We start from the raw sequence: 23,697 nt of genomic DNA, 5'->3' as shown, positions 1-23,697 counted from the left end.
TCTTACTTTCAGCTGGGATGGAATTGCTTTCCCTAGAGTGCCTGGAATTATGCTGTGTTTTAGATCTAAGAGAAAAACAATGTTGATAACACACCGATGTTTATAGTGACTGCTAAGCAGTGCTGTCCAGAGCCAAGGCCGTTCCCAGAGAAGTATCCAAGGAGCTGGGAGGGAACAGAATGAGGACAGTTGACTTAAACTGGCCAAAGGGACATTCCATATCATATGACATCGTGTGGAAGGAGTTTTTAAGTGGAGTGGAAGTTCATCCCTTCCACTGCTCACGGAGGCTAACTGGGCATTGGACAGGGTGAACAATTACTTGTGTATCACTTATTATACACATTCATATACACCTGAGGTTCATAGTTCAATAAAGGCTTAATGTAGGAAGGTTGAGTGCACAGGGGAAGCTGCCTATCCAGTTTGTCCCTCTCTGCTGAAATAAAACACTGGTACTTCCAGAGTACAGAAGAAGGTGTATAGTAAATAAGGTTATAGTAAATAAGGTTTAGTAAATAAGTAAATAGTAAATAAATATTAAATAAATAAGGTTATAGTAAATAAGTAAATATTAACAGATAAGCAAGGAAAAGAAAATTCAGTTAAGAATAGGGCAGAAAGATGGAGAAAGGAGAGGGATACAGAAGCCACAGGAACAAGCAGCTCAGTAGCAGGCATACTGAAATATATTACAAGTAGCAAAGAAGAAAAACAATCCACCTCTCCTTTCATCAGTTCAATTCATGTAATGCTACCGGTTTCCAGTGCTCAGCAAGAGATCCTTTTTCGTAGAACCCATCCCACCTTCTATTCACTTCTCAAAAGGCTTTAAATCCTCCTAGAACCGAGCCCCATACAATAGTGAAGCACAGCAAACATCTGCTTCATGGTAAGAGGTGTCTCCGATTTTTAAATTATAAAGATGCGGTAAACGTTGTTAAAACAGAAAACAGAAATGACAAGAGACCATACTTACAGCTTTAGCAAAAACAACCATCAGCTCGGGGAACTGGTGTGTGAGGAGTGCAAGCATCGCAGAGAAGGAACACAGGCCTGCTGTGAAATGAATGAAAAAGGGGAGCTCCTTCTGTGGGTAAACGGAGACTTCGTGAAACGCTGAAAAGAAAACCAACATTGGCACGTGATAATCAAGGACAATGTTCTGAACTATTTGCATAGCCTTACACTCCAGACTTACAGGAGGCATAAATTCAGTCTCAAGACTACTGTGCAGCACAGCATATTAAATCTCAGTGCTTCATTCAGACTTCTCAGAAGTTCTCCCCTCACGTTAAATGCTCATCTTAATTATTGCCAGCCATTACAACTTTCTCTTCCCAACCTCCTTTTTCACTTGCATGAGACTCACTCCTGAAGCATTTCCTCAGGCTTAGCTTTTAATGCTTTTAATTGTATGGAGGGAAGAGTTGCACAACTCACAAGCTGTTTAAATTACCAAGGTCCGTTTCAACCATTCAGGTGTTTCCAACCTAATTCTGTTATCTGGAGAGGGGAGCAGATGTGCCCTTCCTGTAAGATGAAGCAGCTCGGTGTGCACAGAGCAACCACCGTGTCATATACACGTGCAAAGAACATCCTCAGTACTTTTCAAAGATTTCTGGTTGGCAGACTACAGTAAATTTTTCAGAGCTCCTGACAGAGTAGACCTCAAAGAAAACAGCACCAGGACGAGGTTATAAATTCTCCACATAGCAGTTCCTTGCAATTTCCAATCTATGGTAACAAAATCAAAAGAAGGCGATTAGCGAGGCTGAGGGGCTGGCATGTGGAGCTTTCAGCACTCAAGACACTACTACCAGTTACTAGCTGAGAATCTGTTCAGTGAATGTGCAATTACTCCTGGCCAAGAATACCTGCAGCTCTGACTTCTATCCAATGATTCTGAAAGGTTTTTCAATGAGGAAAAGCAGTTTCTATAGACATAAGTATTTATGAAAGGGCTGCATATTTCTTCATGAGCTGGTTTTAAAAATCTAAAAAAAAAAAGCTTCCAAATCTACTCACTCTCTGCTGAGAAATCAAAGAAATTATCTGTCTGCTATGGAAAACTATTACACTCTCGTACAATGCAGAAACTCACCTGGACTCTAAAATATGGACATGCAAAAGGCAGAAAAAGCCAGCCTAACTTAGGAAAGGTTAAAAGACGGAGAGAATTCTTTTTGCACTAGGTTTTCCTTCACTGGTACGCCAGAATCAAATCCAGAATATATAAGGACAACGAATGACACTTCTATATGTTCACAGCCATTTGGGAACTGTTAACAGTCAGATCAGTCCAGGAGTTTTGAATCATTAATTTGGTCGACATGATTTTTCTTTAAATTTATCTATTTAAAATGAAGTATCAAGGTTTCTTGAGGAAGTACTGCAATAAAAGTGTTAAGATGGTTTTATTTATGGGTAGTTTTATATTTTAAACATTACAGGAATGCGTGAATGATTGTGTTGAAATATCTGCATGTGTTGGTGTTTAATTATGCTGGGAAGTCTACAATTTAGGGTTAGTCACTAACTGAGGAATTCCTTCTGCAATATCCTGCATAAGTGAGAAATGAGTAATTTAAAGCAGTCTGGGGGCAAATTTAAATTACACACTTTAAATATAACCTCAGGTTTTTAAATAGAAACACGTATGTGTAGATTTGCTTTCCACAGCTGTGGTCTCAGTGGGTCTGCTGCTGCTTTTGCAGTAGCTCTTTCCAGTCCTGTGGGATTTGTGTTTATTCACAACATAGAAGTTTACCCTCAGAGGAATTCTATTAAATGTATGATTACGAGCAAAGTTCTAATCTAAATTAATGTTATTTTCCTAAGAATGATGAGCACAGACATTAATGGTTTATTTTCAGGTCACCTTACCAAAGGAATAAAGCTTTTAAGCTCATACTTCCATAATTAAACTCAAAGTACTGAACATTTGGAGGAGACTTCTTTGCAAAAAGGAAACAACTCTTCCACGACAGTTATCAAATCCATTACTTCTTTAAAGAAGTAATTTAAAGAATCAAACTAATGTTTATCCTACACACCTGTGAGATATTTCAGGATCATTTGGAGATGGACATCAACAAATAGCTGAAACCCCTTGATGGGAAGCTCTAACTCAAAAACATAGTAAGATAAATACAGAACACCACAAATTGAACACATCCTTAGGTTATGTTTTATTATTACAGCTTGCTAACCACTTACTTGGCAACAGTTCTCTGTCTGCTGTTTCCGTGCAACTTGGATAGGGGTAGAAGAGGTGACCTTTCTCTAATGGGTACGGGATCATCCTAAATGCTGAAAAAAAGAGGAAGTGACATTAGATCTGAACCTAAATCAAGTGGCTGGTTCTCACTGCAAGAGAGAAAGCAGGTGAATGAAGGAGATGTGTAAAGGAAACTGAGGTGAATAAAGGCAAAGGGTTTAGCCTGTAGCACAGGAAAAGAGATACTTACTGCCTTCCCATGTACAGTGCAGCAGATGTAGAGCCCCTTCTATTCTCTTCCAGTGCTGGAGATGAAAAAAAGCATATGCTACTGCCTCACTGTCCCCTCGTTTCAGGATATGCTCTGGAGGTAGGACTAAGCTTTTCATCTCTAGTAAATACTGAAAGTAAAAGTGGAAAGCACACCTGGTTACACAGAATACTGCAGAAATCTTTACTAGCAGAGAAAGAGGATCACTTGAGGCACAGCTGAGCACCACAGAGACCACCTTCCACGTGTTGACAAAACAGCCCAGTCCTCACACAGCACAGGTAGCATCCTCTGTGAGGGGAAGTGAAAAGCACAGAGTATACACACTATACACATCAGCATATAATGCTCAGATGGGGATTCTCACACACAAAATACCAAGAAAGGAAGAAAAAAGAAGAAAACACCTTCAGTAAAACAAACAAACAAAACCAACCCATTCTATACACCCAAAGTATAGTGCCACAGGAACTACAAGTTTAGGCTAACAAAAAAATTGCTATTTTCGCTCCTCATTTCATCAGTGCAAATTTCAATGCAGGAGGCTAAATATTTGTTAGCCCCCACATATCAGGAGTCAATCAGGAAGCATCCGTATGCTTATCAAATCGAGAATCATCCACCAAACCCAGGAAAATTTTAATTTAATCTGGTTTTGCGGAGCTGTCATCAAGTATTGCCAATCTGAACTTTCCCTATACATCAGCAGAATGCACGATGCACAGAACAGCCAAATAATGCAAGACTTAATAACTTCAAACATTCCTTGATACATGGGACACACAGTTTTGCTTCTTCACTGTATACTAAAAAACAGAAGAGAGGTATTCCTTCTGAATTTTGCTTTTAAAAACAGATGGGTGTTTTTAAAAGAATTAAGTGATAGTTCCAGCTCTATTATTTACTTGTGAGTTGTTCTCCTCCAGCATATAGTGTCTCATTCAATAACAGCCAAAGCTAATCCACATCTTTGATCACTGTAGCTAGTGATTCCTTTGACTGTCTCCCGAAGTGTAAGAATGCAGCTTGCTCACCGATTTATTTCAGCAGATGCCACAAACTATGAGATTATTTACTAATCTAGTTTGAGGACTTAACTTTTCCCATTCAGATTCTTGAAGGAATGTAGTAGGGGTTGTGCCCCGGCCAAATAAAGCACATTTACTGCCTGGCTAGCTTCTTCTCTTAGTGCCTTGGGCCCACACTCTGGAGGGTAATATTCTTGCTAATCCTCTCTAATCCTCTTCCATTTTTTTTTCTTTTTTTCTTTTTTTTTTTTAACACAGTAAAGGATCACTCACACAGGGCTGCTGTGGGAAAATGGTCTCAGATATCTGACCTCTGACCTGACTCCTCATGCTCTCCCCAGTGCCCAGTTTTCAGCTGTAGGAACTGCTTCAAGCACAAATGCAGCAGTTGTGAAGGAGCCCCTCCACAAGAACTGACACAGTACCCCACACCAACCCCTTCCTAGCACTGTAAAACCATTTCCTTGCTTTCCAAACAAAAAAAACCAAACATAAAAGTATAACTCAGAGCAAAGAGAAAGTTTTCCTTATACAAAATGATGCTATGTGTAAAGAAAACCACCTTCACTGGATACCAGAACCAAGAGATGTCTATGTTAGACATTGTTTTATCGTTAGTCTATGGGACAGAACAGACTGCAAATTCAAAATACAGATTTTCTCCCCCAACAGAATGCTGCACCCAATAAAATTCTGCCATGCAGTACAACAAATCAGTGCTCGAAGGAAACATTTTAATTTTAAAAAGTCATAAAAAAGTATGGATAACTATAGAATCAGGAGAGGTGATCGAATCACTGAAACCTGGCATCAGTTTCCATGATTGTCTGCACAACTACTATCTGCAAACAGATTTTTGACACCATATCTCGCTGCTTACAGAGGGTATATGGGACTCCTGAAACAACTGAAGGACAAACAAAATTAAACAAACTTCTAGATAACGATAATGCGTTATAATCTTCTTCCCCTAAAGGCAGAGGCAAAAGAAAAATCTGTCTGAGACTGTCTGAAATGAACTTGCTACGCTCTTGATCAGTCATGCAAACAAGCAGCAATTTCTGCCAGCAATTAGCTTCCCCAGTGCACATTCTATTAGATTGGACAGGCAGACAGAATAGAGGGGTTGGATAATTTGAGCCTTCATAGCAATAGTCACTCGGACTCCACGATCATTTGCAGAGGATTAGGTCCAGACCTAAGCAAACCTTTTGCATTCAAGGTTTCAAACTGAAAGCATCACCAGAACGAGGACAGTAAAATGCAATATAGGATTTTATTTCCCCGCAGTGCTCAGTGGACTCCTTATCTTGGACACTTCAAGCAATGAGATATTAAATTACATCACGTAGTCGTATTGATTCTTACTCTCATTTAAAAATAAGGAAAATCAGTGATGGCAGATGTATCACTAACCAGAGCAGCAGAGCCCAGCTTCTAAGCCTAACATTAAGAAGCATTTTGAATTTCTGTGAGAAGTTACGGTTTGGAAACTTAATTTGGCTGCAGAGATTTTAAGTGCCTAATTTTATGATTGCTAATATTTATCCTCATCCAAGAAGGGCCTTTAGAAATGAACTAGTGGAGCTTCCAACAATTTTGAGGGTTTTTTTTTTTTTTGTTTCAAATAAAAAAAGTTTGAAGGTAACGTACCACAAAAAAACCTTTGTGATATAAATACCTGACTGTTTAATAACTCAAGGGCCACGATTAAAATCAACTTCAAGAAAATATGGGGCTCAAAAAATATGATAATGTGACTACTTTTAGAAAACAATAAAGTGGTCCAACAGAAAATAAAGCCCTCTTACCTTTGGAACATGAGGGTTAAATTCCACAGCTCTGTGAATTGCTTCCACAGCATTTATTTCTGCTGTACTAAGCCCTCTTTTGAAGGCAGTTTCTGGGGAGAACCTGAAGGGGAAAATTCATGCTCAACAGAAGTAATAAAAAAAACAACACTAACCATGTGTTTATTTGCTCTATTAGCTGGAAGTTCATTAAAATTGACTGATTTGTTTCACGGAGGCAAATGTTCGTGCTAGCTGAAGTATCTTGACTGTCATCCAAGCCCACGGGGCAAAGATATGTTAAACTTTCTGAAACTTCATGTCGACCTCCCAAGGTGACTGAGCACCCGTATCTTTCATGAGATTGATAGGACACCAGCTAGGGGGAGGTAAAGTTGGAATCAGCCACAGAAACAGACCAGAATCCAAGTGCAATGCCAAGAAACCACCACTATCACCTAGCACCCAATCCACAAAGCAAAGAGCTGCTGAACACCACAGGCAAAGCACTGCAAATGAGATGTATACGGAGGTACATGTGTGTGTGGGCTTTCCAGAACCATCTCCACACGTGTTAACTCTATGGATTCTTAGAAAAAAAAAAAACCTTGAAATTGTGTTTCATTATACCTAACTACATAATTATACATAACATGTACATAAATACGCATTAACTTGCTCTTAGAAATCTATCACATACTGGATCTTGAGAATTTTAAATCATATTTTAAAGCTTAAATCAAGATGAGCAACCAACCACTGCTTGCATACATGTGCTTACTTACCTTTCTGAAACAGCTCTGGCTTTTAGCAGGGCTGCTGTGTAACATATCGCTGCCGATTTCGGAAGGCTGATATCTGTGATAAAATAATCAAGCTGTAAGATTTTAAGGCAAGACAAACATTTTCCACCAACCTCCTTTGAGCTTAAAGATTTTTTCATTTTGGTACACCATAAACATAACACCTGGAACGTTCCACCTCTGTCTAGAAATGCTGAATTTCTTTGCACAGCCTTCTTTCTGGTCACTAGTCTGAGTCAGATTAAAAACTCAGAGCTGTAGTTAGGCAGTGAAGTAACTAAAACATAACAAAACACTGAAACTGAACTCAAAGAGAAGTGCATAGCTAAACGTACACTTAGGAACAGTGTGTTTTTCCTGTATTAACTCAGGAAGATTTAAAACAAGCTTCTAATCCTTGCCTAATTTTGTAATGTTAACAGAGTTTTACAAATAATGGAAAGACCACCTAAAGCTGATAAAAAAAATTACATTACAGACAGGTAGACAAATTTTATAGAAAACGCAACTTCCATTCTTTTCCAGTTACATAGGAAAAAAAATCTATTAGTTATAGGTTTTGTAGAACATGCAAGGCTAAGTTTGAGCTGACAATTATAGATTGGAAGGATAGCACTCCACAGTACAAGTTTACTTTAAAAGCAGACAAAGTCTGGGGTCTAATTCCCAAATACCATGTTGTGTATAGTCAGATGGCTCTTGCTTTTTTTTGTAAATCCCATCCTAGGCTTGTCCATCACTTACTAGAAGTCTGGCTGTCGTACCAAGCAAAACACAGGGAGGCTACAGAGAGTTTGAAGCTCGTGCTCATTTTTCCAGATGCTTAGGAAAAAATTTAGAAACCTTTTCTTAGGGAAGTGTCACAATCTCTGATGTTAACAATGAAGCACCAGGGAAAAAAAGCAAATTATTTTTTTCAATTCATAAGAATCCACACAGAAGATCATAGATGATCAAATAAAAAGAGCTTGCTTCTGGGGTGGCCACGTACAACAGGCATGGATTTTGGCAAAAACATGATATTTCTAATTCCCTGAAGCTATGAAGAAAGTTTATATTTCATTAGCTTGTATCTGGACTTGTACAACACCTGAAATGTATTAGTTCAGATGGAAAGTGAAAGCAAACTGCTGCCAATTAATGACAAAAGCTTGTATACCACTAATCTCTGGCAAGGAGTATGCTCCTATGTCACTAATAATCTCTGACAAGCAACATCAGCATTACAGAATTATGAAGCCAAGCCTGGAACACGGCAGAAGGGAAGACTACCTTGTTCAGCCCATTTACATCAGTTACACAGGGGGCCATGCACTAACTGAGAAAGGCTGATGAAATTAGGCACAGCCACGGATGCAGAAGAGATTAAAAAATTAAAATAATCCTTGAGCTGAGGCAAAGTGAGCTCTCCAAGACCTCTTTATGAATTAGAGTTAACTTAAAAAGTGTGTACTGGCTTATAGCTTGACTAAATTTGAGCTCACCATTGAAAAAAAAAAACAAAAAACGAGCAGCCCATACTCTGGAAGTACCTATTCAGTGATGATTATAATCATCTAATCAAAGAGATGAGATAATGGCAGACATCTCTTTTAGACAGGCACACCTTGTCCAGTTCAGCTACATGCTTACACAAACCCACCAATACTTTGCAATAGTTATCACTTACCATCATACTTCGCTAAAACTGCCTGGACATCTGCATAAGCCTGTAACTCCAGTAATGCCTCCAGGAGGTTTTCATGAATATTCAGCATGCTGAGAAGTGGAAACTCTTTCATTAACTGAAAATCAGAAAAGAGAAATAAATTAGGGACACACAGAAATTCACTTGAATCCCTGAATATTTAATAAAAATCAGCACGATAACTTAAGCATTTTCAACGTTCTGTTTTCTCACAACTGACAAGAAGCAGCAAGAGAAGAACTGCATCATTCCTACCTTCGAGGCATTACTTTTTTTCCTCTATACACCTACTAGAAAATAAGCACACAGAGGTTCAGTCATGCTCTCAGCCCAGATTTACACATCTCCCATAGCAAAATGATTTGGTCAGTAATATTTTCCTGCACAAAAACAGCTTATTCTACACATTGGGCAAGAGAAAGAAAAATTGGGATGAAGCATAAAGCCAGCTATTTCAACAGAGTAGGTGATAAGCCAGGCACAAAGCAAACCAGACAAGTCACTCAACTTCTTTCTAATTACTTACATCTCTCATCATTTTTACTGATTCTCGAATTCTTCCAAGTTTTCTTGCACACATAGCCAGTCTTCTTTTCACATAGACCAGTACATTAGTGTCTCTTCCTGATTAAAAAAAATAATAATAAATAATCAGTTTCAATTCTTTCTCTCCCTGAAAAACACCAAAAATCCTACAACCTTTATCCTAGCCACACATAAAACAGTTCCTACTGCTATCCCAACAAAAGCCCATCTACACCAATGCCAGCAACTTTTAAACAGGTTAAATTACTAAAAAATCTTTTTTTTCTTGCAAAGCTTTTTTGTGATGACAGAAGATGCTATGGACAAATGTTAACTGTTCCATTAGCCTGCTCTATCTACCCAGCTTTCCAAAACACAATGCATCAAGCCTCAGAAGACGACCTATGGTGAATACACAGCACAGCTGCCACTTCCTACATTCATTCAGGTACTACAACAGATCATACAACACACCACGCATAAGAACACCAAAATAGTAGAAAGTGCCTCACTAAACTGTAAGTCAAACCAGAATCACTAATTCTAACTTTGATTTTATATCCCTGCTCACATAAAAATAAGTGTTTCTCTGATTCAAAAGCACTTACTTAGCTGTGCTTCATGCTGGGGACTTTGGGAATGACAATTCTGAGACTTCCTGTAAATCATCTCTCCTGCTTTCAGAGCCTGCTTAAAATACCTCTCAGCATCTACAATAGTTGTTGCTTCTTCCTCTGCAAGGAGCACATATGCAGTGGCACAGCTGTAGCAAGGCAAAAAGCCACAAATCATTCTGAGGGACAAAGCAACCTATTTTTGAATAGGTAAAGAAGAACCAGAAACAAGGAGTTCTCACTTATGGGAGCTTACAATAATACTGAGTAATGCTAAAACAGCATCAGGAAAACAAAACTTTTCAGTTTTAGAGAAAAATACAAACTCTGAGAAAACGTGCTAACTATTACTAGAATAAGAAATTAACAGCGTGCTGCTCAGCTTCACTCCATTTAATCTTTCAGAGCAGAAATAAAGCAAAGGAGTCTATAAGCTAAACTTACTCATTGTTCAGCTCTAAAGCTTGATACGCTGCTTTAATCCGGGCTTGAGGGTTTCTCTCCCGCCACGCTTTCTGCATAACTGTTGCAAAAACATGTAAAGACCAGTGAGAAACAGAGGGGCTGGCAAACACCTGCCAGCAAAGCAGAAAAGGTGAGGCAACATAGGCTGCTCATGCCTCAGATCTGTGCTAGCATTCACTTGCACTCGCAAACACCTCTTCGCTGTGTAACTGTTCTAAGGAAATGAATGTTTTAATGTCAGCACGAGTTTCCATTGAGAGCAGCAGAATCTTGCAACTTCTCACTATGTCACAGATTTGATTTAAGATAGCAACACCATCAGGGAGATTGTTCACTGACCATTTAAAAACTCCTACACTGAGAAGCAAAGACAGCTTATATAATCAGACAGATGTACAATTTCTAAATTACTACAGCTTTGGAAACATTTCCCAAGACTTCTTGAAAGCTTGGCAGGAGTAATTGTTAAACACAGGTTCTTGCACAGACCTGCACAGAATTTTAATTTATGCTTTCAAACAGAACCTCCAAGAAAACAGCAATAGGGTTAAGAACAATGTCTATGAAATACTTCAGTGTTTAGGTAACTACCAGATCATAAAGGGTTAAACAATGTCCTTTTAAATGTACAAAGTAAATTTGAGTGGCAAAGGCACATGACAAAGCCAATTCAATGTATATGAAAGTTATCACCTTAACAGCGTTGTAAGAGACAAAAACAGTGACTTCTTTCTACTTGGAAGGGTAATCTGAATTACAACTTCAACTCAAAATTACAGGCAGATGAAGAGCAAACAAACGGAATGCAGCAGCCCTAAACCTTTCCCTCAGTTGGAAATCTAAGCGAAATTCTGATGGAATGCTTCCATCGGGGAAAAATGGGAATCCCAAACTGGAAGTCAGCTTCTAGCAGAAGACAGGCAACATACCTACAAGCTACCATTATCTGTGCTGAAGTAACAGCTTTCACACTAAATAACAGTTCTGAAATAACTCCAAAACCTCACGTTTGTAGAATCACATATCTGACCTATCTCAAAGCACGATAAGAAAATTGAAGAATCTATACATGTTTCTTCTGGCACAAAACTTTCTGCTGTCCAGCAAGAATAACGTGGAAAAATGTTTGAGTTTTCTTTTGGAAACAAAATATTAGTCTTGGCTTAGCAAGAGAGACAACACACTCCATTTGTGAAACAGAAATACATAATTCATATCAAAGATGTCGCAACGAGCCGACAAGTAATGCTTCCAGAGTGTGACAAATTGGTAACAGCTAGGAGCTAGTCTGACAATAGCCAGGTAGAGAACAGTTTCTTCACTAAATATTTGGAACACAGTGACAAAATAACTGTTAATAAGGTTGAAATGAGATCCCTTCACTGGTTGTTGAGTAAACAGTCCACGTTTTCAATAACGTGGTGTTCATTCCTACAATACGTCAGGATCCTGAGAGCCTTTAGTAAGGAAGCACAAGGCAAAAAAAAACCCAACCTTTTCCCAAATCCACACCAACAGAAAGGCTAATTCACAAAATGTTGGACAGGACAGCTTGTACTGCCTCGCAGACATTAAACATATCCATTTTACACACCACAGTTGTTACACATCTTGCACATATGGTAAGGTACCTGTATCTGAAGGCCGAAGGGCGTCTGTATCGCACGTGAAAAAGTTCTGATGATCTTGAGCAGACAAATTCATGTCATAGTAGGTAAGAGGCTCTTTCCCAGTCACCCACATGTATCTTAAATGGGAGAAAAGTCGGTAAAATGGCAATGCTGATGCCAAGGAAGATATCTGATGTGCTTAATTAATAAAGATGGGAGCTACTAATAAGGACTTTTCAAGTACTACTGTTCCATATTAACAGGCTGCACAAGGAAATAAAATCTTTTTGATCCTGCAGCCCTAATCAACTTCCTTCTCAAGAAAGGAAATAACATAGAAACTTACAATACAGCTGCATCTTCTCAGAAGAGAGACTTAAGATTCAGAATCACTGTCTCAATCTCTGAATAAAACACAAACAGCTGTAAGACCAGGACTTTCATGGAGGAGAAGAGGAAAATAATTCCGGGAATATTTTTCTCCTACTTTACTCTCAAGAAAATTATATTTACAATAATATTTGCATTCTTAACATTGAAACTGTCAAAGCTTGGATAGGTGCCTTTTAAACACAGGAGGACTGGCATCAATCACCCCCATAACCTTGCAGGGCTCGGCTGTTTCCCAGTACAACCAGTACAAGCTCTGCAGTGAAGTCATGCATAGGCTCTCAATTAATTTTAAAAAACATGCAATGGAAAGTTAGATGGTTAATACCTGCTGTACTCTGCCCCTCTAAAAAGATTGAGAGGATTTCGCCACATCTTGCATTCTGGAAAAAAAAAAGAAACACTTTTTGAATTAAGAACAAAACAATAATACTTTGAGTTTAAAATGGAGTTATGAAAACGCAATTTTAATTTTAAAAGACAATTCAATGTCAGATTTACTCCACTTGATCACAATCATACAGTCTTACCCATCTCCTTCGACTTCTGCCATCACATAAGCATTTTTGCTCCACACCGTTGCTGGACAGATTAAAAAGTGCCATTTATATTCAAGCAATTTTCACATTGCACACATTTAGAATAGCAAATATCTAAAGTTCCTGAAAGTTCTAGCTGAACGTGTAATCTATTTCCTGAAGGAATGAATAATTAATGTACCATTATTAATGACATACTGTAAGACATAGACCTTTCTCCAGTTACAAGCATTAGTGCAGAGTAAATTCTTACAAAAAAAATCAACTCTCATTTGAAAGTGTTGCCTTCAAGCTGAATGAAAACTGCTGGGACACGTTAGCAATCACCTGGCATGTTCTGCCTGTTTGCCTCATTCTCCCCAGCTGAGAAGGCTGCTGGTGCTGGAGGGCTGTTTTCCACGCCACCGATGAGCGGCCTCAGGTGACTCACAGACACCTGCTCGATGAAGGACGTGCCATATTTTCGGAAATGCCACCACTCAAATACCTGTCGTGGGAAGAGGGGAAAAAAAAAAGCACCCAAAATTTCCTCAGGCAACACCCTTCCGACATAAGCACCAGGGATGAAGAGAAAATTGCACAGAGCGAGGACATGCCCTTGCAAATGATTATAGACAGAATAGATCTACCTACAAATTAACAGCAATTATCTATTTCAGGACTGTCTTGTCATACAGGATTACCCACACAACAAAAAAGGACAGTTTTACTCTCATTATGTTCCTCTCTCCCCAGGTCTTACTGTCACACTACAGACAACAAGATATTTATACCTTAATACATGCACAAAACAGAAAATCCCACTGCAGAAAGATGAACTCTTTACTCCCTACTTTCCAAAAAATAAACATCTCAGTAGCTTCCTTCCACAGATGTCTGCCATCTCTGCATGTGCATTTCAAATTGTTTATATATTTATGTATATATACACATGCGTATACAAATAGACAAACACCTCCTCAAAACAAGCCTGAGTCCCTTAAAACAGATACAATCTACTTTGCCTAGGCTTAGGCAAAGCACAAGACACGTAATTAAGAAGTATTTTCAGTACATAAGGAAGAGTACTAAGTAACAAGTTCCTTGATAGCGCAAAGGCACCCTCTAGAGTCCAACCACAGAAGTCTACGGCTTTCGGGTTTAACAAACCACCTCAGAGGTGGTGAAAATGCAGGGGGTAAAAAGAAAGAAGAGCTGCCTACTTACAAATATCAGTCCGGATATAAAGGATGAAGTCACTGTGAGGGCAAAGTAGAATTTTGGAGTCAAAGCGCTTAAGAACACAGTCACTGTTGGGAGACAGAAAAACCAAGACGTAATGAGCAGAAATGAAACACACAAAGGGGTTTTTATTGAACAACAGTGCACAAAACATTACACACACGTATAATACAAGGCAGCCCTTGGAACTGCATGGGTGACGTTGCTTTATTAGAATCCTCTTGGTCTGATTGCATTTCTGAGACGGTTTGCTATTTACAGACTCTTCAAAAATACGAACGTCACTCATCACCGGGCACCAACGAGTCCTTTGAGGACACTATTTCATTGTAACCCAAACCCGAAGCGCTATGCAAGGTGCTGTCCGCATCTCTCAAAGGCCTTCACGGCACAGGAGAGGAAACGCACAGGAGAGTCAACCACAGCCCGTGGACGGCACAGTGCGGGGGGACACGAGGCCCTGCTAAGGAGGCACAAATCCCGCTCAGGAAGGCGCAAGGCCTGGCCCCCGAGGCCCACTGGGCTACACCGCCCCGCTCCCCGCCCGCCTCACCGGCCGCCAGGCCGTCCCGGAGCCGCAGCGGCACCCGCAGCACCGCGTAGAAGAGCCCGAGCCCGGCGGCCACGGCCAGCAGCCCACGGGCCCACGGTGCCGCCGCCCGCCGCCTCAGTTGCTCCCAGCGCCGCAGCGCCGCGGCCGCCCCGGGGCACGGCGGCCCCCTCACGCTCCCACAGCCGTCCGCCATGGCCAACGCGAGGGATACCCGGAAGGGGCGGGGCTGGCGGGCAGGGCCGGGAGGGGCCTCCCTGCAGAGCTCGGGGCTCCGGAGCGGCCTCTCCCCGGCTTGTACCCCTCTCCCTAAGCCCATTCCCACTCTGCAGCCCCAAGCTCCGGTCCCGCGACCTAGCGAGTTAGGCTCTGCAGGCCGCGCCCGTTTCTAAGATGGCAGCCGCGCGGCGTCTGCCCGCAACCAAGATGGCGCGGAATGCACTTCCGGTTCAGCGACGGCGCCTAGCTCGGCTCTCCCGGCATGCTCCGCGCGGGGCCGGGCCGGGCCCAGAGCTGCCAAAATGGCCGACTTCGAGGACCGGGTGTCGGACGAGGAGAAGGTAGGGAGCGGCCGCCCCCGCCCCGCGGGCCTCTGCTGCCTCCCGTGGGGTGCTGGGAGCCCCACAGCGGGCAGGGGCTGCCCCTCGGCTCCTCCCTTTGCCCGGGTCCGCTCAGTTCGTGGCGCTGTGAGAACCGTTCCTACGCGCGGCCTCAACTCTCCGCCCGCCCCCATTGATTTGGCGGAGCCGTGCTGAGGGGACGGGACGCGGAGAGAAGGGCTCGTATTGAAAAGCGGGGAAGAATAGCTTGTTCCTCTGACGCAGGAATATAGAAAAATTGCAGTCTTAAAAGCAGCACTAGACTTACCCACACGGAGCAGCTAAAAGCAGCACCCGCAGCTCCTCTTCCTTGCGTCGTAAAACTGTTGCATGTCGCTTTGTTTCTTAAAGTTCTGCCTTGGGACGTTTGCGTTCGTGGATCCTGAGGGATCCTTTGAGCACAGAGCTGCTTTCACTTTCCTCTCTCGCTGCCCGCTTGTGCTTAATGACAGTGATCCTATGGTGAAGAAGGCTGCGGGGCCTTAAGGATCAATTCAGCCTTCGATGTATTAGATCACAGTTGTTTGAAGTGTATATCTCGGAGCAGAATTCACGTGGAACTGAAATCTCTCCAGTGCTGTATCAGATCTTTAACCTGCTGTCATTTGGCTTCTGTAACAGAAATTGCTGCATTTGAAATGAAAGTGAAAGCTTGAGCAAGTTTGAGAGCAAAGCGAGTTGAGTGAATTGCCTTTGGTAACCTCGCAGGACATTAACAGAGCTGGAAAGTAGAACCAGATCCGTGTTTTAGGCTACGGCACTTAGCACTCAGTCTGGGAATGAGAGTCAGTGCTGTGGGATCTGGATTCAGATGGGCCCTTTTTCCTCTTTCCACTGAATTCCCCAAAATCTGTGGTTCCTTCACAGGAAGGTGCATCCTGCACTGCATCCTACTTGTCCAAGTAGATAGGATTTCACTTGAGACTGGAACCAATGTTCGACTTCACGTCCTGGCACAGGCAGGTTTGAATCAGTATCAGTAATGCTGGTAGAAAGAATAATGAATGTTAAGTGACAATTCTAAGGAAAGAGACACGTGGTAGAGCTTTATTACAGCATCCATTTAATAAAGAAACTGGCAATCAAACAGTAACATTCATTTATCCCCTCACACCTCCATTCCCTATGAGCCTCAGCTTTGAGGCTCGGGAAGCAGGCCTGCTGCAGTGTGTTCTCTAATTTCTTTCTGCTGCTGTTTGGCCAGCTTTAGCTAAGAGCTGGGAAGCTTCAATTTCAGCAACTTTCCCCATTTTGGAAAAAGGAAGTCAGTGTTGTTAGCTTGCTGCAGAGCTACCTGAAATGGCAGCAATGGGCAGGAAGTGGGGCAGCTTGCAGAAAGCCTTATTTTCGTGCTTCTGCAAAAGAGCTTCCTGCCACTGTGCTGACACTGCTCTGAACCAAACCAGCCCTAAAAATGACAAATAATAGTGATTCAAATGTTTGGCATTTAGGATTAAGTTCTCCGTTGTGTTTCTTGCTCTCTGCTCCTGATTTCAGTGGTTTGATTTCAATGCCTTGCATTTGATTGCTCCACAACAGAATCCATGCAAGGGCTGCTTTAAAAAAGCGAGCGGTTTTCTCTGGCAGAGTTTGCTTTGTGTCTGGTTTTGGGAGGACACGATTGAAATACAAAGTCCTTTCTGTGCTGATTTAATTTTACACATCCTTCCAGGGCAGGGGAATGTGGAAGACTGAAAATTCCTCCCTCAGTATTTATTTTTTCCCCCCACATAGTATATGTTTTATCAGAAACTACAGACCTCCTAAAACCATGGTCCTTTTTATACCATACAGAGCACAGCTCTGCAGCCACGGCATTGTTCCTTTTGTGAACAGGGAGTAATTTCTATGGCTTTTAGTGGGCCTTGTTTTTCCATATGCTGGGCACCTTGTCAAAAGTAATCTGTTCATCTGGAGAGTTAATTTGCCGTGCACATTCTGGTGCAGTCCTCCCCCTGAAATGGATCTTGGCATAAAGTGGTACATGAGCTCCAAGTACTGGGTCTGCAAATGCTTTAGTGCAGTCTGATATGCCTGTACCTGTGCTTACACTTGCACTTTCTTAGAAAAGCACATGGAATAATTTTCAGAGTGTTTCAGCTCTTCAGGGCTGTCCCTGAAATCCATAGAAGGCATCCCCCTTAATTACTGCTGGGCTATCTTTGTCACCATCTGAGCCTCCAATAGCAGAGTCTAACAAGATTGTGAAGCAGTACTTCCTAATTAGAGCTCTCCAGATAGTGAAAAGTTTCACACAATAAGAACAACTTTGGTAGGATTGTGATGTGAGCAGGACATGAGAAAATGAATTTACATTTTGTACTGTGTGAACTACACAAGTTACTGACTTAAGTTGACAAACTTTAGTATGTTTTTTCACTCGTACTGCATAACTGTTTCATGCATAAAGCACATACATTTTTCAAAATATATTCTAATTTGGAAAACAATCTATTTTTAGCTGAAGCTCTGCCCAATTAAGGCAGAGCTGTTACTTGATGCTGCTGGAATAAGGCAGTTTACCCTTTGTTTGGAAGGGTGCGTGTTTTCTTTCATGGCTTGCTTTAAATCATTATGTGACAGTTGATACAAACTATTTCTAATTCGAACATGGCAGACATGAGAGAAGCAAGGTGTTTTTCCAGCTGTGGCAGAAATTCAGCTGAAATAGATGAATGCTTGCATACTCCAAAATTCTATTAATCCCAGACTTGTATATGGGATTTCAGGTTACAACACAGTTTTATTATTTTTCAGATGGGAACTGCTTTTGCTTTTACAGCCTCAGAGTTTACAGGTATTCAGGTATTTTCCTTCCAGATGGCCTTTTCACTTACTGTATCACAGTTCCAGATGCCTTAATTCTTTCCCTACAATGACAGCTCGTGGCTAGACTGCACTGCAGTTTCCAGTAGAAGACTTGCTGCAGGATAAGGGAAGGAGTCATGGAAGACTCATGGAAGACTCGTGGAAGAACATGTCAAGGAAGGGTGGCAAAAATTGTACTGAGAAAATACATGCCAGAAAAGCTGGTACACTGCATGGAGTAGTTCCAGTTCTTTTGTTAACAACAGACTTCGAAGAGACAGTGCCTCTTGTAGAAAGCATAGCATGACATCGATAACAAGAAGCCAGGATGTCCTGTAATGAATTCCTGCCTGGCTCCAGACAAATTCAGCAACAAGTCCATAAGCCAGGCGAGGTTAAACAGGTTTCCTACACCATTCCAGGTAGGTTTAGGGTCTAAAAGTTTGAGTAGATAAGACTCTGTGTTCCTGCACAGGACACACTGCATGGATGAAAAGCTGAATATTTGTGTAATCAACACACACATGCACACTCGTGTACAATATTGCAACACTTACAGAGTGTTCAGTACTGTGAAGGTTGAACAGTTCTCTTTTTCACAGGTGCCCATGTGGAGTTTGCTCTTCTTGCTGGGCATCTTTGGAGTTTCTCTGCTCTTTGCACTGGAAAAATACCTAGTCTTAAGAGACTGATGGTTTCCACTTTGAAAACACACCTAGATTTCTCCCTGAATCTGACATTTAATACTACTGTCAGATTTGTTTGGGTTTTTTTGTTTAATTGCTTCGGAGTAAGTTGCAGTATGTATGAATTCAGTAAGTGGGCTTTGTCTTCACAGGTGCGTATAGCTGCAAAATTCATCACTCACGCCCCTCCTGGAGAATTCAATGAAGTGTTCAATGGTAAGTAGAGAAAAGCCACCAGTAGCATTTCATTCACACCTCATCCACTATCAGAGACCATGGCTGTGCTGTGATACATTGCTTTTAAGGGCAAGTAAAAGTGGGGAAAAGCATGCTGCTGTGTCTACTTACCTTTAAGGAAACGTTTATGTTTGTACAGTTGAAAATTAGAGAAAAGTTTGACAAACAAACCAATAATCCATCCGAACACTCTTCTCCAGATGTCCGGTTATTACTTAACAACGACAATCTTCTCAGGGAAGGAGCAGCACAGTAAGTATTCATGTTTCAAGCATACCATAAAGCATATGCCTCTCTGTGGTGGTAACTTGGCTTACACCCATCATCCTGTAACAAAGGAAGCCATTTGTTCCATTGAGGGCAGTCTGCTGTAGTTCCTTATCCCCCACTGAAATATATAATGAAAGGCATGGCTGGTTCTTTTTAAAAGGCTTAAATGGGAATCTGTGGTGTAGAGGCCACGTATAACTGACAGAAGGCACTCTGCCAAAAAGGGTAATTCTGCAGCAGCAAGAAAGGCTGCACTTGTTGAAGCGTGATTTGGTAAGCAAGTGAAGCCTGAAATTCTGAGTAGTCCTCAGCCAGAGCTTAAAAAAATGCTTTCAGAATGTCTTGTTTACTTGTGCAGTCTCATCAGAAGGTGTCTACACGTTCTGCATACAGGGCTTTTGATGTTTTATTTAGATGTGTGACACATCAGTCAGCAGGTCCTGACAGAAGAAAATGGTTGTAAATACTAGTCTACTCATATTTGTTTACCTTGCTGCCTGTTCTGCATTGGCTTGCTCATTTTCCCTCAGGCTGCCTTCTGTTCTACTTCTGAACTCTGTACTTTCATGCTCATCACTAAATGAGCCTGGCTTTAGACCCGGATTATTACAGCTATCAATGTGTGTATTATTTGCAAGTTGTAATTTTCCCTGTAGTATGAGTCACACCATGTACTTATTCCTAAGTAAAGATAAATGTGAACGTACTAAATTTCATGCTCTTAATTCTTAACAGTGCATTTGCACAGTATAACATGGATCAGTTCACTCCGGTGAAGATAGAAGGGTACGATGATCAGGTAAGGAAAAACTTCACACTCAAAGTTTGTGTTACTGCACTACACAGAAGCAATAAATACTTTGTTTTATCACCATCTTAATGATTTTTTTTGTACCTTCAAGTTATCTTTCCTTCTTCTCCCACATCAACCTTACATTACCAAATGGTTGTTCTTGTATAAGAGGCAGAGGTAAAATCTTCTCATAGAGCATTGTCTGTTACTTCCTGGTGACTAATTCATTGTTAAGTAAAGCTCCACACTGAAGTCACTGGAACTGCAGTTCAGGTATGAATGATTAAAAATTGTTGTTTATTTAAAGATTACTTAAGCTCCTTGTTACTACACGCTCCCATTTCCAACTGATTAGGAGTGAATTCTTTGTGTTATTTTCTCCTCTGCTCTCACGTTTATAGCAGCATAAGAGGATTCATTTCAGTTTCTTATTTTTCAGGTCTTAATCACAGAACACGGTGATCTGGGCAATGGCAGATTTTTAGACCCAAGAAACAAAATCTCTTTTAAGTTTGATCATTTAAGGAAAGAAGCTAGCGACCCCCAACCTGAGGACACAGAATCAGCTTTAAAACAGTGGAGAGATGCCTGTGACAGTGCACTGAGAGCTTATGTGAAAGATCATTACCCCAATGGCTTCTGCACTGTTGAGTATCCATCTTTGCTCCATGTCATTCAGTACTTTGAGTGGGCTCTGTGCTGGGCAGCACTGTTGGAGTTCTGCCTTCACTCGTGTTTTGGCCAATTTTGGAATAACAAATTCCAAAAAGGGTGTGACTTATCTTGGTATGCACACAGTGGTGAAGATTTATTAGACCTTATTGTTCACATTCATGACTGCCAAGTACCTTAACACCTGCAATTAAAGAATAGGAGGCATTGTTTGCACATAATGGCAAGTGGAAGTACTGGACAGTGTAACTAGTGGAACACATTCCCAGTGAGATACCACAATAGGAAACCTCCACAGCTGCCAAGAACAGAAAATGCAAGTGGTTTTGCTCAGCACTTGTGCCAATTTCTCTCTTTCTTTTCTTTTTTTTCATCCCTGAATGCAGGTTTATGGTAAATATATAGATGGACAGCAGACAATTATTGCCTGTATTGAGAGCCATCAGTTCCAGCCCAAAAATTTCTGGTAAGACTGCTGAAACAGTGTTTTCTTCCTTTACTACACCTCAAATAAACCCATCCTCTCCTTGCCCTGAATGGCAAGATGCCTTTGGCTTCTCAGGGGGTTGTGTTTCTCATTCTCTAGTCTGTTCTTCCTTGCCAGCCCATGGCATTTCCCCAAGTCATAGCTCAGTGACCTTCCCAGAGAAAAAGAAGCTAGCAGGGCTAAATAGACATCCCCTTACATATTCCTGAGCATAAGTACACTGGAACCAATCTGTAACAAAGATGGATGGTGTTGAAACTCTGCTTCAAAAAGAGAATTAATTGTCACATAAAGCACTTCAATAGTGATCACAGAGCAGCAGGAACTAGTTGTTCCGTTCATTTGGCTTTTATTTTGTTAGCACTTAACTGCAAATACAGTTTTCATGCCTCAACTGTTTTTAGGAATGGTCGTTGGAGATCAGAATGGAAGTTTACCATCACACCACCAACAGCTCAGGTGGCTGCAGTGCTCAAGATCCAGGTGAGCTGCATTGTCTGGCAATAACAGGAAAAACTGCTTGCCTTACTCTTCGCTCAGAATGAGACACTGAAATCCAGCACACGTCCTTCTGAAGTCAAGATATTACTAAGCTATACAATTCAATAAATTAATTCTTAAAACTTCAGTGTTTTGGACATTGTCTACAGCCTGGCCTGTGGTTTATTACATAGCATTATCTTATATGCCTCCGAGTGTTTGACTTTATCAGGCTAAAACCTATTCTGTGATTTTATATATTTTTTTTTATATATAATTGCTCTTATTTCAACTCTAGGCGTTTACTGCATTAACATAATCTTGAACAGTCTTGACAAAGAGTGAAACCTTTTAGAAAACCCATCCTGCTTTTAGTCTCCACGTAAGCAGAGAAGACTGGCACAACAAAGCTGTTGTGCCATTCTGGCAGCATTTGGGGGCTGTAGGGATTATAAGGTGAGTATCAGTGATAACCTGTGTTTTGTCTTTGTTTAGGTTCATTACTATGAAGATGGAAATGTCCAGCTGGTTAGTCACAAAGATATTCAGGACTCTGTACAGGTTTCTGTAAGTATGCTGAAGCACTACTTTCAAAGATAAAGGAGCTGTTTTATTTCTTAAACATCTCATGAAGCATATGTTTGTATGACTACATTCCACTGAGTTTGATCTAAGGGTGATTAGTCAGTGCAGTTTCAGGGTGTATTTTTGGTTGTATGAAAAACACAGATTCTTAATAGCTTAAAATAAGACCGTATGAGAAAGTACAGCCTCCATTGGACAGCTTATCCTACCAGTGTCAGTTGAAGAGGGCAGAATACACCTTTCTATATACATGCTGTGGAAACACAGGCAACATACTCAGGGAAAAACAAGTAGCCCTGTAGCACAGCAGGGGGAGCAATAGTCCAGGTCCCTAGTTAGTCTGAACCACGCAGATCTGCTTGCCTTTTGCTCGCGGGGGTGCAGTCCTGTTTCAGTTTCAGGCACAAGCTCAGCCTGCTATCTTGAACCCCACTGAGATATCTGTAGTGAGCAGAAGGAAGCAGCTACAGAGATCAGCAGCTTCCATCTCATGTTATCCACTGTGTCTGTACTCAGCCTCTCATTTGAGGAGACATCCATTGCATATGTTGTTCATAAACGTGCACTTTTTTTCCCCTCTTTGCAGAGCGATGTTCAGACAGCCAAGGAATTTATTAAGATAATAGAAAATGCAGAAAATGAGTATCAGGTAAAAATCTGTGGTGGGGAAACACGTTGGAATCATATCAATCTCCTTTGACAGTCAAAGGAAAATTGACCTCATATTTCGTTCCTGACTTAATCTAGCATTGACTGTAAGAATTACTTAGAAAAGGGCATTAGTTGACAGAATCTAATTGTAAAGTTGAGTTAATTGTAATCAAGTTTGCTGTATAGTTAATTTAAGGGGTAATAAACCATGCCTGGAGGGGGAGCGGGCAAGTCTAAATGTTTTCCTCTGTGACAAATAGAAGAGCTGAGCAGGAAATGTGGAAGAGCTCTTTGTCCCAGCCTGTCTGCTAGGAGGGGACTCGATGCAGGTAACTCAGTGAGACAGCTGAGGAGTCACTGCTGCTACAGGAGAGTTCACTAGAAGCCCTTTTCTTGCACTCACGCTTCTGACCGCACTATTAATTTGTAGCATGCATTCCCCTCGTAGAAAAAGCTTTGTGGCTTTAACAGCTGTGCTTCCTCAGAGTGCTTCATCACTGCTCTAACTGAATCGACTTGCTCTTGCAGACAGCAATCAGCGAGAACTACCAGACGATGTCAGACACCACCTTCAAAGCCTTACGCCGGCAGCTGCCTGTCACCCGCACCAAGATCGACTGGAACAAAATCCTCAGCTACAAGATTGGCAAAGAAATGCAGAATGCTTAGTGTGGAAACGAGGAGCTGTATGAAATGTTTGTGTGCAAAAAAACAAA

At 41.2% G+C, this 23,697-nt stretch overlaps 2 protein-coding genes across 4 annotated transcripts in view; one reads left to right on the top strand and one right to left on the bottom strand.

Annotated features, from left to right (window-relative positions):
* The window catches only part of ST7L (suppression of tumorigenicity 7 like), a 20,040-nt gene extending 4,855 nt beyond the window's left edge, over positions 1-15,185 (bottom strand). Inside the window, exons 1-14 of one of the 3 annotated variants that reach the window (XM_065740361.1) lie at positions 15,156-15,185; positions 14,149-14,231; positions 13,270-13,429; positions 12,732-12,786; positions 12,035-12,150; positions 10,383-10,461; positions 9,933-10,087; positions 9,326-9,423; positions 8,782-8,896; positions 7,095-7,167; positions 6,331-6,433; positions 3,471-3,621; positions 3,220-3,312; positions 980-1,119 (exon numbers count right to left, since the gene is read on the bottom strand). In XM_065740361.1, the coding sequence (XP_065596433.1) occupies positions 980-1,119; positions 3,220-3,312; positions 3,471-3,621; positions 6,331-6,433; positions 7,095-7,167; positions 8,782-8,896; positions 9,326-9,423; positions 9,933-10,087; positions 10,383-10,461; positions 12,035-12,150; positions 12,732-12,786; positions 13,270-13,429; positions 14,149-14,231; position 15,156 (1,422 nt within the window). In that variant the 5' untranslated portion in view covers positions 15,157-15,185. Of the gene's footprint in view, positions 1-979; positions 1,120-3,219; positions 3,313-3,470; positions 3,622-6,330; positions 6,434-7,094; positions 7,168-8,781; positions 8,897-9,325; positions 9,424-9,932; positions 10,088-10,382; positions 10,462-12,034; positions 12,151-12,731; positions 12,787-13,269; positions 13,430-14,148; positions 14,232-14,326; positions 14,393-14,716; positions 15,048-15,155 lie in introns of those variants that run through there. The other 2 variants (XM_065740359.1, XM_065740360.1) reach the window with 2 other exon arrangements.
* Positions 15,183-23,697, top strand: CAPZA1 (capping actin protein of muscle Z-line subunit alpha 1). Its single transcript, XM_065740362.1, has 10 exons — positions 15,183-15,273; positions 18,959-19,022; positions 19,244-19,295; positions 20,049-20,112; positions 20,546-20,752; positions 21,165-21,244; positions 21,670-21,748; positions 22,241-22,312; positions 22,917-22,979; positions 23,510-23,697. The coding sequence occupies exons 1-10, from the start codon at positions 15,235-15,237 to the stop codon at positions 23,648-23,650; spliced, it is 861 nt and encodes a 286-aa protein (XP_065596434.1). The 5' UTR covers positions 15,183-15,234; the 3' UTR covers positions 23,651-23,697.

The sequence above is a fragment of the Cyrtonyx montezumae genome, unplaced genomic scaffold, assembly GCF_038088225.1.
Source record: "Cyrtonyx montezumae isolate F1298 unplaced genomic scaffold, pur_monq_1.0 scaffold_26, whole genome shotgun sequence".
In the NCBI taxonomy this organism is placed as follows: domain Eukaryota; kingdom Metazoa; phylum Chordata; class Aves; order Galliformes; family Odontophoridae; genus Cyrtonyx; species Cyrtonyx montezumae.
This window is presented reverse-complemented; position numbering and strand designations above follow the sequence as displayed.